We start from the raw sequence: 13,489 nt of genomic DNA on the forward strand, positions 1-13,489 counted from the left end.
TCTCCAAATAATATAAATTGTTTGTTTTTGTCTACCCTTTCTTTTCTATTAATATTGAGTTATAGAGATGTACAGCACAGAAACAGACCCTTCAGTCTAACTTGTCCATACTGACCAGATATCCTAAATTTAATCTAGTCCCATTTGCCAGCACTTGACCCAGATCCCTCTAAACCCTTCCTATTCATATACCCATCCAGATGCCTTTTAAATGTTATAATTATATCAGCCTCCACCACTTCCTCTGGCAGCTCATTCCATTTAAGCACCACCCTTTGTGTGAAAAAGTTGCCCCTTAGCTCCCTTTTAAATCTTTCCCTTCTCACCCTAAACCTATGCCGTCCAGTTCTGGACTCCCCACCCTAGGGGGAAGACCCTGTCCATTTACCCTATCCATGCCCTTTATCATTTTATAAACCTCTATAAGGTCACCCCGAGTGCCTGATTATCTGGGATAACAGCCCCAGCCTATTCAGCCTCTCCCTATAGATCAAATCCTACAACCCTGGCACTAACCTTGTAAATCTTTATTTTGAAGAATTCTAGAGAAAAAAAGCCCTAATTTGTATGATTTCTTCTCATAACCTAACCTCTGAAGTCCAGGTTCATTCTTAGAAACTTGTATTGTGCTCCCTCCAAGCCCAATATATCCTTTCTAAGGTGGGGTGATCAGATCAGTTCACAGTACTCCATGTGGAGACTAACCAGGCTTGGGTAGAACGCAGCTGTTCCTATGTGTTGAAAAGTCACTAATGTGGGTGCATAATTTTAAAGTGAAGGGAAGGAGATCTGGAGTAGATTCAAGGAAAACAGGCTGATAACTTGAATATTGACATATTTCTTAACTGGGAGCCAACATTGCCACTGTTGGGTGAATGGTACTTTGTGAAAATATGCGCCTGGACAACAGAACTCTGGAGGTGTCCCGCTTATTGAAGATGGAAAATGAGAGGCTGTAGAAAAGTGCAACTTCAAGCCTACAGCTATTAAAAGCATTAGTGTGGATTTCAGCAGGATAAGAGCTGAGGCAGGTGCACTATCAGCTAATGCTCGGGCAATAGAAATAACCTTTCTTCATAACGGTACGATATGCACTAGTTCGAAAGAAGAGCATAAACTGAAAGTGACTGGACCCGAAACGTCGTCAATTCTGATTTCTCTCCATAGATGCAGCCTGAGTTTTTCCAATAATTTTTGTTTTTGTTTCTGATTTCCAGCATCTGCAATTTTTAAATTTTGTTTTAAATGAGAATAGACTGGCTTGGCCTCGGACGCTGAGAAAACAGCTCGGGGAACCCCCTTCAGGACATAAATAGTCTCTCCTTTTTTATCTTGTGGTCCCGAAGTCCCTTGCCCGTCTGTGTGACCAGCTTATCGAAGAGTCTTTATTGGTTGATGTTGTGATGACGGCACGTCAATGGTGGTGGTGGCGGCAAATTCAAAGGGTAAGATGGGGGCGGCACGCGACTGAAAGTCCCGGAGCGTTCCACTGCCGCGCGCGAGAGTTCCGCCTCCGCGCGGCCTGCCGCTGACACCGATGACGTCACACTAGGTAACCGAGTCGGGGTGAAAGGTCGCCGGTCGCGTCTTAGCAACGGCGCTGCAGTAAGTCTCTGCCCAGGGAGTGGGAGAAGCAGTGACTTTGGGGCAATATCACATCAATCAAGCAGCAATGTTGGACACCGTACAGTACGCCATCGAGGAAATCGGTAGAAACTACTTCCTAACACTCTCCAACCTGACGGATGACGGTAAAAATCTGCTCAATAATACTTAATTGAAATGATTAGTCGCTCAGTCCCTGACTCCTATTTTTACTGACATCTGTTGCACGACCATTAATTGTTGCCTTTGAAACGAATTAATTTATCTTTCTGGAGCGAGTGAGGCATAATCGGGGAGTTTATCTAGTGTTCATAATACTTTAGTATTCATGATATTATGGGTCAACCGAATTCTAGGAGCTTCAACTGTCTTCGCCTGTGAACTTGTTTTACTGGTTATTTTCACCCCTTGTTTTCTCACCAGACATTGTCAACATATGGGCAAATGTTTCTGCTTTTGTGGATCGGCACATGTCCCTCCAGAAGGTAAAGAGTATCCTGCCTATAGAAAAGCAAACACCGAAGTCGCGGAGTAAACTTGTTAATGAACGGAAACACTAGCCAGGCGCTAAAATTACATCTTTGAAAAGGCAATATATTCTGTTTTCATTGTTAGTCAGAATAATTTATACGGAAAACTTACAGTACGTTGGCTTATGTTTCCTTCCGGTTTAAACACTTATTGTTGGCTAAAGTAAAATTTGCAAGTATTTAAGTAAAAGTTATGGTATAAGGCGCGAATAACTTTCCAAATCATAACGCATCAGAAAGCGACGGAACTTTAACAATATTTGAATGAAAATAATGTATTTGCGCTCAGTAACAAAATCGCGGTTAAGAGTATACATTTCTTTTATATCCTTTATTTCAGGGAGTACATATATTAGGCTTGGGGACCTTTACATTTTCACAGCAAAAGCTGGATGTCGGCCATAAATTAATTTTACTTCAGAGGCCAGTATTTGTGATGTCTGAAAAATTGGTACAGATCCATGGATTATCCTACACAAAACAACACGTATCAGGTAACAAGTTGTCTAATGTTATAGTGGACAGATGTATGCCAAATAATATATACGTTAGAATTGTTAAAACATATGATTAATTATACAATATAATTTTTGCAAAATCTTTAAATGTGAGAAGGCGGAACATTGCGGCGGCGGGGGGGGGCGTGGTGTGAGGGGGAGGCATGTGTGTGAGTAAGTGCAGATTCTTTTAAGAGGGAACTAGATTAAGCATAAGGTAAAAAGGAATGGAAGATAACGTGAAGATGTAATGCAGAAGGTTTGTATCAACATATATATTGCACTGACTATTTGGGCTAAATGGCTGTTTCTGTGCAGTAACTACTATTTTCACTAAGTACATAATTCTGTCTTTTTCATGACAACATGAAGGCTCCTTTTGTGCAGCAATATTATTTACACATTTCTTAAGAGTGGCAATATAAGTTACAAATGACAGGATAAGTAACTATGGCATCATACAAGTTTGTTTTGTATACCTTTCAAATTAATGCCGACAGCTTCAACGCCAAAAATCAATATATTTTTATGCGGCATTGCTCAATAGTTTCTTTGTGTTCAGAATTTTAAAAGATGTTAATTTTAGTTATAAAGTCACTGAGTTCTTTTATATGTCTTAGAGCGGAATATTTTACTCGAAGAGTGTGGTGCTGGAAAAGCACAGCCGATGAGCAGGAGAATTGACGTTTCAAGCATCCTGGACTACACCTCCTCCCACCCTGCCTCCTGTAAAAACACTTACTCCCAATTCCTCTGCCTCCGCCGCATCTGCTCCCAGGAGGATCAATTGCACCTTAGAACATCCCAGATGGCGACCTTCTTCATAGACCGCTATTTCCCCTCCCATGTGGTCAATGATACTCTCCAGCACATCTCTACTTTCCATACCTTCGCCCTTGAAACCCACACCCCTCCAATCACAACAAGGACAGAACTCTCCCGGTCCTCACCTTCCACCCCACCAACCTCCAGACACACTTCTTCATCCTCCGCCATTTTCACCACCTACAAACAAACCCCCCCGCCACCAGAGATTTGTTTCCCTCCCCACCCCTATTTGTGTTCCAATGAGACCATTCCCCCGCGACTCCCTTGTTAGGTCTGCGTCCCCCACCAACCCACCCTCCACTCCTGGTACCTTCCCCTGCCACTGCAAGAAGTGCAAAACCTGTGCCCATACCTACCCCCTTATCTCCATCCAAGGCCCCAAAGGATTCTTCCACATCTGACAGAGATTTACCTGTACTTTTACAAACGTCATCTACTGTGTCCATTGTTCTTGATGTGGTCTCCTGTATATTGGGGAGACAGGACGCCAACTTACAAAACATTTCAGAGAACATCTCTGGGACACATGCACTAAACAACCTCGTTTCCTTGTGGCCAAAAACTTTAACTCCTTCTCCCACTCCTCCAAGGACATGCAAGTCCTGGGCGTCCTCCGCCACCAAACCTTAACCACCCGATGCGTGGAGGAAGAATGCATCATCTTAGGTCCTTAGGACCCTGCAACCACACAGGATCAATGTCAATTTCAGTAGTTTCCTCATTCCCTACCCCCCCCGCCCCCCACCTTATCCCAATCCAGCCTTCCGACTTGGCAACACCCTCTTGAACTGTGCTACCTGTCCATCCTCCTTGCCATCTATCCACTCCACCCTCCTCTTCGACCTATCATGTTCACCCCCACCTTCATTTACCTATTGCATTCTCGGCTACCTTCCCCCCCATCACCACCCCCCTCCCTTTTAAGTCTCAGCCTCCTTGGGCCACAAGCCTCATTCTTGAAGAAGAGCTTTGTGCTCAAAATGTCGATTCTCCTTGCTTGCTGCTTGACTGGCTGTGCTTTTCCAGCACCACACTCTTCGACTCTGATCTCCAGCATCTGCAGTCCTCACTTTCTCCTAAATATTTTGCTGTATATCACAGATTTCCAGATCTATGGTTCACTATCAGGGGTTGATAATTTTAATACAAATTTTAACACTAATTTTGATCAAGTTGTAAAAGGGCTAAAGTTGATTTTTTACTGTAATTATTTCTAATTTTTTTTCTGTTCTATTAATTTTGTCTTTTTTTCCTATACTAGATTGAAGTAACTTAATTTCTTCAAATGCATACTTTGACCATAAACTGTGTGACACAATGTATGATTTCTGGGGATAATGAGGGTTAACTTAGCCAAGTCATTAATATGTATGTGTGCAACCTTAAATAGGTGTCAGTGAAAACTGTGAAGAGCAAACAAAAGCACCTTAGTATTCTTATGTAAAGCAATGCAAAATCTTTTTAAAAAATGTTTTAAACCTGTAACCTGTTTACAGTCTCAAGTTATCATCTAGTATGTTGTTTGCCAATATTGGTGGTAAAATTTGTGATTAGGGGTCACAAATATCAAATAAATCTGTCAGTGAATTTCTCTTATCTAAGATTTGACCAACTTTTATAAGTTCCTTTTTTCATTTATTTTTCTGTAGGTGACATACCTATTGTTGAACTAAATTTTACATTCCTGGCTCTGGAGAGCTCGTATGATCGGGATACAGTTGAAGGATGTGTCAAAGAGACTCTGCAGATCATGTATCGTTACATTGCCAGTAACCGTAATGTGCATTTCACTTTTAAAGATATTGGAGTGCTAACGATACGAAATAACAAGATCAAAATGAAGTTTTATAGAGAATTTCTTAATGCTATGGATGGTAGTGGAAGTTTAGTGAAAGCTCTTTCAAATGTAAGTACACCAAGTGTTTTGGAAAACCAAACTTATAAAAATAATTTTATGTGATTGTTTAACACATTGTAGTCACTATGAAGTGAAGAAAAAAAGTGTATGAGAAGCAAAAGTGACTTCCATCAACTTACTTTTACTAGATGCCAATAAAATGGCTTCTTTTTTCAGCATAAGGCAAAATTAAATAGTTTTCAGAAATAGTACTTTCTTCACACGGAATCTTCTTAATTTTCCATTTTTTGTTCTTCTCAAGATAAAGGATGTCCATCCTAAGAATGAAATACCTTTACACGTTTGGGTCCCGGTGTTAACCTCACATGCTTTGTTGTCAGTATAACCCAGACCAAAAGTAAAGTCTGTTTACACTAGCCTGACAATGCATTTCACTGAACTGCAGATGAGCTTTTTAAAATTATATTGTACTCTTAATTTTAAGTTCTAAAACTGTAATATTTGATTTAATTGTACTTTTACTTTTTTTGTCACCTGTTCTTCTCACACTAAAAGGCACATGTCTTCATTTCAGTTGTTGTTGGATTCCTGCAAATTTCAACTTCGTGAATTAGTTTAAATGAAGTCTAAATTCCCATAGGAATCAATGTTAAAACTGGAATTAGGCACCGTCAGACATTCCTAACTTGGAAAACCCAGTGCACACATTGAAATACTGTCCTGTACATGCGCAGTGCCATGCACTTTTTAGCTGAAGAAAAGCTGAAAAGAAATCATTAAATATAAAAGAAATAACGTGTTTAGGTATTTTAGGACTTGCCTCAAAAAAGAAAACTAAAACCTTAAGTTGAAATGCTTAACATATCTAAGTACTTACATTCATTCATAAAACTTTAAAACAAAATACATTTAAAATGTTAAAGAAAGTAACATACAGCCAATATAAATGTAAAAAAGATAATACTCACCAGCTGCCTGGTTTTCAATTGATTGGGTACCATCTTGTGGCAGATATTGGTCAATGCGAGTAGTTGCTGGAGACATATCAACGCTTCACTGTGAGCGGAAAATGGGAATGAGATGAAGAGGAGTCAGCTGAAATCCTAGTGATGTCAACAGACCCTGTGTACTTTAAAAGTAGGAATAGATGTGAAAACAGGAGCTGGGGATCATAGGACTTCAGGAGTGAGAGTTTGAGTAGGATTGGGAAAGGACATGTTCTGATCCAAGCATTGCTGAGGAAAATACTGTGTGTGCACTTGGACTTGCAGACGACAGAACATGAAATCTGTGACAGACAAACTTACAGTGATCGTTGCAACTTTGTATTTTTTTAATGAGTAATGTTAAGACATACAACATTGACTGAGACTTTCTGTATTTCTGGATGTTCTGCAACCTTTCCAAAGCTCTATTCCCTTCATGAACCTGTTTCCTGGAACATCTAATACTTCCTTGCATTGATACCTATCCATTCCCTGCTTTTCCCCTTTTCTCATTATCACCTTCTTCTCCTAATGTTTTCCTCCCTCCTTCAGTTTTAGACCACTTTAATCCAATTATCTCCCAACCCAACTTGACTTTCATACAGTTTTAAGTTCCTGTGTTCAACACTTCTAAAATTTTGTCACATATTTTTCTTAGCTTTTTGAAAATATCTGTCCTGCTGATTGTGCAATCATTGGGTGCCTGTGGAGGAAGGTTTGCATTTATCTTATTCAAAAAGGTGTTGAAGAAATTATTGAACTTTGAATATTGGCTTTTAATTTTCAAAGTAACACTTTAATACTGAATATTAAAATACATTTTAAATATAAATATTTCTGGCATTGGATGGCCCGTTGACTTTACCATTGACTTCTCAAGATGCCTAAAGCTACTGACGGCCCTTTTCGGATCATTTTACATTCTTGGTATTAGCTCTACTCCTTGACCTCATTCCCATTGTTCAAGTTGTCCTCTGAATTCAGATTCATGGGAAATTAGCTGGTTTGTACACGATCAGAGGATGACTAGGATGGGTCAGCATAGGTTATCCACCAATCCAGACCAAAAGGAAATTGAATGAGTTACAGCAGGATTGACTGAAACACAAGACACTGGGCCTGTGGCTTGCAAAGATATCTAATAGTTTGACAGTAGTGGGTTGTTGGAGGATTGACAGGAGAAATGAAGGAGGTGTGTGGTCAGACCTATAAAGATCTTAGAAAATACTGGAAACACTTTAAGGCAGCATCTGGAGAGTGGAATTTGTGTTACAGTTTTGGTGAAATGGGTTACCCGTTTTTAAAAAAATCAAACTTGGTTACTAACTAAAAGAAAGAAACTAGAAGATTTCACATTTAAACAAAAACTTACTGTACAAAAGTTAAGCAAAGCAAGTATAGTTGACTTAATTTGACATACATTTTGTAAACACTTATGTTTTAAATCTGAAACCTCAACAGCATACTCTCCATTTACATTCTTATTTCCATCCAGGTGTTCCCCTATACTTTATAGGATTTTGAGGCTTTTTCTCTTTCTCTGGGATAAAAGCAAGAAACACAATAGCTCTCAGGAGTTCAATTTGTATCTCTTCTGTATTCTCACTATTCAAGATATGAGATATCTTAGAAGAAACCGTCCAACTCTCCTTTGATGACCTTTGAGTTGAACAAAGAAGCATAGGGTTTCTTGTGGGGATGGAGGAGTACTGCGGCCCCTACAAAGGAAAGAAGATACTTTTGTCCAATGGTGCCATTAATACCTAAAGTGACAAATATCCTGACAGCTTCAGGTAGCTATCCCTGCAACATCATCAGAAGATCTGATTAAATCTCTTACTGGTGGGTAAGAATCTTTCTTAATTGACCCTGACCTGGATATCCATCAACTGGGTAAAATTAAAATTGTTTCTATTATCTAATTATATAATGAGATCTACTACCTACGTATATGCATGTTTTCTCTGATGTATAATGCTATACTGTTCTCAACTGTATTTATTTCAGCAACTATAGGTGAAGAAGAGTTCTCAGTTTAGATTGATATGGAGGTAGTCTATGTGTTAGGGTTTCTTACAGTATGTTCTTTCATACGTCTGTTCTTTATTTATGTCATACATCTTAATGAAGTGATTATGTACGCTATGTTGATTATATGTTTCCTAAAATGTAATGATAGTTTCTCCATATACTAACGTTCAGTTCACTATGATGATACAGGTGTCCCACATTTGTTAAAAGTTTCCTCCAAATTTTGCTGTTATTTTATAATTGCTTTTCCTGTCCACTTTGCTTTATTCGATCTACCTGGTGACAGTCCATATGTTATGTAGAAAGATAGGTTCCATCACAGCGATGTTAGCCTCAAACCATTCAGAATTTTCCATTCATGTTTCCCATATATTGAGAGTACTGGTACTATAGATGGTTTCTCAAAATGTGTTCTGCACTCTGTGTGAAAACCGGGGAGAATCTTTTCAACTGAGTCGCTGTTAGTTTAAATCTGAGTAGGCAGTAATATTGACATTGATACAAGACAGCTTTTCTACTCTGAATGAAAGCGTTTCAAGGCTTGCATTCTCAACCTAGTGTATACAAAGGGGTGATTTGTATCACAGCACAGTCAGGTAGTTGTGTATGTTGACAGTGCGATTGAAAGAGTCATATCCTGCTGGTGCCAATGGCCTGATCTTAGATGTCTCTAAAAGATGCTGTGATATGAATAGTTATGAAATAATGTATCAGTTACATAAAGCTCAAGTAGTCTCTATCCATTTTCATTTATCTTTCCCAGGCCATCATGTATGAAGCAGGAGAACCATGTGTCATGCTCCATACCCTCCAGTTGAAATCCTCCAATAGGTGATGATGTTGTAACATAGAAATTTTCTGATACTAATGTCAAAATCCTCATAGAACACATCTTTTGTTTTTGCAGTGGACCAGTGTTAGAGGGTTAGTTGTCCCTATTTGAGTTGAGGCAAATAAAGCGAACACTTGCAGAATTTCTATTTTTAAACACAGTGATTTCCATACAGAAAGCCTATATATTCCTCATATATTTCCTCTGAATGCTTCTCCGAACAGATGTTTTACTTTCAGTGATCTGCTCTCATGAGCCTGGTATGTTGTAGAGATGGTATGTAAATGTTTAACCTATTACATTCCATGTTGGTCCCAACTATAGGTAGTTCTTCTATAATGCTATTGTTGCGTTCTAGAAAAACCTTGCTTAATAGAAAATTGCTTAATATAAATAATGAGACCTGTGGAAAAATGGGGTTGGGACAGACCAGCAAAGAGAAATCACTCTCAATCACTCAAAAATCACCCAAAAGTCTAAAACAAAGAATAGCACAGCCTGAATGAAGGCATAAATCATATTTATAAACAAAACAAATAGTGAATTTAACACAGTACGTTTTAAAAATATTGTTAAGGCAGGGCAGATGGTCATCATGTTGAATTAGGTAGTCTCTCTCATTCTTGTTGAGCAAGCTATATCACATATTCTTTCCTTATGGTCAGAACACTTTATAATATCTAGCTTCACTTCTGCTATTATAGCCTTTCTTTTGCATTCACCACCCCAATTTTATCACCAGGATGCTTCTTGCTAACATTCTTGTCACTATGCCCCTCCATTTCTTTTCCAAAAAAAGGGACAATCTAGGAGTAGTGTACCTTTCCAGGAAGCTGCTTGATGTATCTCTCTCAGAAAGCTGCTGTCTGTACAGTACCTCTTACAGAAAGCTGCTGTGTTGGCAGCTGACACTGGCACAGGTGCAGAACAGCATGAAGACCGACGCTGACATCAGTGCATGCGCAGAATGACGCAGTTTTGTCGCGGACATTGGCGAATGCGCAGAACGAAACATGTAAAACAATCACTGCTGGAATCGTGCTATTGCAAACAGAGGTATGTGTTCTCAAAATTTCCATTGTTTTAATTCATCAGTGCCATTATAAGCAAATCACGCTGTCAGAAAGCGCGTTATGCGAGAACTACTTGTAACAACATGCATTGTCGACCAGCTGCAGTTTGTTTATCCGATTCATGCACATGGTGCTGAAACACAGCTTGACAATCAATGAACTGGCACCTTCTGTCTTCGTATTGTTTCATTTGTACAGCTGGTGTCATGGATTTTGTCCACTTGTTGATAGTGACTCTAAGTTACAAGTGGAGTTCCGCAGGGATCAGTTCTGGGTCCTCTGCTGTTTGTAATTTTTATTAATGACTTGGATGAGGGAGTCGAAGGGTGGGTCAGTAAATTCGCAGATGATACGAAGATAGGTGGAGTTGTGGACAGTGAGGAGGGCATTTGTCGTTTGCAAAGGGACTTAGATATGATGCAGAGCTGGGCTGAGGAGTGGCAGATGGAGTTCAACCCTGCCAAGTGTGAGGTTGTCCATTTTGGAAGAGCAAATAAGAAGGCGGAATACAGGGTTAATGGTAGGGTTCTTAGTCAGGTGGAGGAACAGAGGGATCTTAGGGTCTATGTACATAGATCTTTGAAAGTTGCCACTCAGGTGGATAGAGTTTGTAAGAAGGCCTATGGTGTATTATCGTTCATTAGCAGAGGGATTGAATTCAAGAGTTGTGAAGTGATGTTGCAGCTGTACAGGACTTTGGTTAGGCCACATTTGGAGTACTGTGTGCAGTTCTGGTCGCCTCACTTTAGGAAAGATGTGGAAGCTTTGGAGAGGGTGCAGAGAAGATTTACCAGGATGTTGCCTGGAATGGAGAATAGGTCATACGAGGATAGGTTGAGAGTTCTCAGCCTTTTCTCATTGGAACGGCGAAGGATGAGGGGTGACTTGATAGAGGTTTATAAGATGATCAGAGGAATAGATAGAGTAGACAGTCAGAAACTTTTCCCCCGGGTACAACAGAGTGTTACAAGGGGACATAAATTTAAGGTGAAGGGTGGAAGGTATAGGGGAGATGTCAGGGGTGGGTTCTTTACCCAGAGAGTGGTGGGGGCATGGAATGCGCTGCCCGTGGGAGTGGTAGAGTCAGAATCATTGGCGACCTTTAAGCGGCATTTGGATAGGTACATGGATGGGTGCTTAATCTAGGATAGAAGTTCGACACAACATCGTGGGCCGAAGGGCCTGTTCTGTGCTGTATTGTTCTATGTTCTATGTTCTAAGTGCCAAGCAGCTCTTGAAGTAGATGGACTGTGGTGGGTTAGTACTTTACTAGTCACAGGCAATATGATTTGAAATGGGTAGTAGCTGAATTGTGGGGTGCAATGGTCCCTTATACCATAAACTGCAGTACCTGTGCTGTAGGACTACCATTTTGGCAGTCTGCAATAAACAGGGATGATCTCCTCAGGCCACAAGTTTGGACAAAATCTTTTGAGACCCTGGGCAGTGTCCTGCTGTAGACAGCAACACCCCCACTCCACCCCCCTCACCACACCTCCCCTATTCTCCCTAGTTAGTTTAAAGGAATTCAAAACACCACGTTTGGCATTCCCCTGGTTGCGGGGATTGCTAGAAAGGTGACATGTTTAAACATGTTGCAACTGTACAAAACTCACTTGACGTATTGTGTACAGTTCTGATCGCTGCATTATAGGAAGGATGTGGAAGCATTGGAAAATGTGCAGAGGAGATTTACCAGGATGTTGCCTGGTATGGAGGGAAGGTCTTATGAGGAAAGGTTGAGGGACTTGGAGAGAAGAAGGTTGAGAGGTGACTTAGTAGAGACATAGAAGATGAACAGAGGATTAGAGAGAGTGGACAGTGAGAGCCTTTTTCTTCGGATGGTGATGGCTAGCATGAGGGGCCATAACTTTAAATTGAGGAGTGATAGATATAGGATAGATGTCAGAGATGGATTCTCTACTCAGAGAGTAATAAGGGTGTGGGACGCCATGTCTGCAGCAATAGTAAACTTGCCAACTTTAGGGCATTTAAATGCTCATTGGATAAACATATGGATGGTAATGGAATAGTGTAGGTTAGATGGGCTTCAGATTGATTTCACAGGTCAGCACAACATCAAGGGCTGAAGGGCCTGTACTATGCTGTAATGTTCTATGTTCTATCAGTACACCTTTGGGTACTACTTCATATTTTTGACCAGTTTACTCTCTTAGCTTTTAATTCTCCTGAAGTATCTGGAAGGCAGTGGAGCTATTCACCCATGGCCAGGAGTTGGTTCATGAGTGGTAGGCTGTATCCATGTACAGTGGGCTTTTACACTGCATCCCTGTGGGCCAAACCGCCTCCAAGTTCTTTCAATAGAAAAACATAAAGTGCTCAGAACTGGCAATTCTGAAGAAGAGTTATTCTGATCTTTCACTCTACTTCTCTCTCTACAGATGCTGTCAGACCTGATGAGTTTCTCCAATACTTTTTACTTTTATTTCAGATCTCTGCTGCAGAGCATTCTCAAAGGGGAGTGTGAGCAGCCAGATGTCATTGTGCATGTTGGCACAAATGACATAGGTAGAAATAGGAAGTGATCGTAGAGAGCTAGGAAAAACATTTAAAACCAACACCTCGACGATGATAATTTCCAGATTTACTTCAGTGCCATGTGCTAGTGAGGATAGGAATAGGAGGACATGGCAGATGAATAAGTGGCTAAAGAATTGGTGCAGGGAGCAGAGATTCAGATTTTTAGATCATTGGGATCTTTTCTGGGGCAGACGTTACCTGATCAAGAGGGACTGTTTGCACCTGAACTGGAGGGGGAAACCAATATCTTGGTGGCTGGGTTTGCTAGTGCTACAAGGAAAGGTTTAAACTAGATTGGCAGGGGGTGGGATCCTCAACAGCAGAGAGGCAACCCCAAGGCTGGAAGGAGATACAGTAATCAGAAATAACAAGTTGAAGAGACAGTTTGGGGAGTGGGGAATGCCTGTTGGATTAAATTAAATCTATTTCAATGCAAGAAGGTTGGCCGGTAAGGCTGATGAATTCAGGGCATGGCTCGGTACATGGGACTGGGAAATTTAAGACATGACAGAAACATGGCTAAGGAAGGGATAGTACTGGCAGCTTAATGTGCCAGGGCACAGCTGCTTTATGCAGAACAGAAGTGGTGGAAAGAGAGGAGGGAGAATTGCACTTTCAATTAACATGAGTATCATAGGAGTACTCAGAGATGAAATAACTGAAGGGTTATCCACTGAGGTTTTGTGGGTGGAGCTAAGAAACAAGAAG

The 13,489-nt window shown here is 40.5% G+C and overlaps 1 protein-coding gene across 1 annotated transcript in view; it reads left to right on the forward strand.

Annotated features, from left to right (window-relative positions):
• Positions 1-255: 255 nt before the first annotated feature.
• Positions 256-13,489, forward strand: part of LOC140481479 (coiled-coil domain-containing protein 81-like) — a 114,940-nt gene continuing 101,706 nt past the window's right edge. The window contains exons 1-4 of the mRNA XM_072577734.1: positions 256-1,751; positions 2,029-2,090; positions 2,476-2,629; positions 5,110-5,366. Of these exons, the coding sequence (XP_072433835.1) occupies positions 1,673-1,751; positions 2,029-2,090; positions 2,476-2,629; positions 5,110-5,366 (552 nt within the window). The 5' untranslated portion in view covers positions 256-1,672. The remainder of the gene's footprint in view (positions 1,752-2,028; positions 2,091-2,475; positions 2,630-5,109; positions 5,367-13,489) is intronic.

The sequence above is a fragment of the Chiloscyllium punctatum genome, chromosome 9, assembly GCF_047496795.1.
Source record: "Chiloscyllium punctatum isolate Juve2018m chromosome 9, sChiPun1.3, whole genome shotgun sequence".
NCBI lineage: Eukaryota > Metazoa > Chordata > Chondrichthyes > Orectolobiformes > Hemiscylliidae > Chiloscyllium > Chiloscyllium punctatum.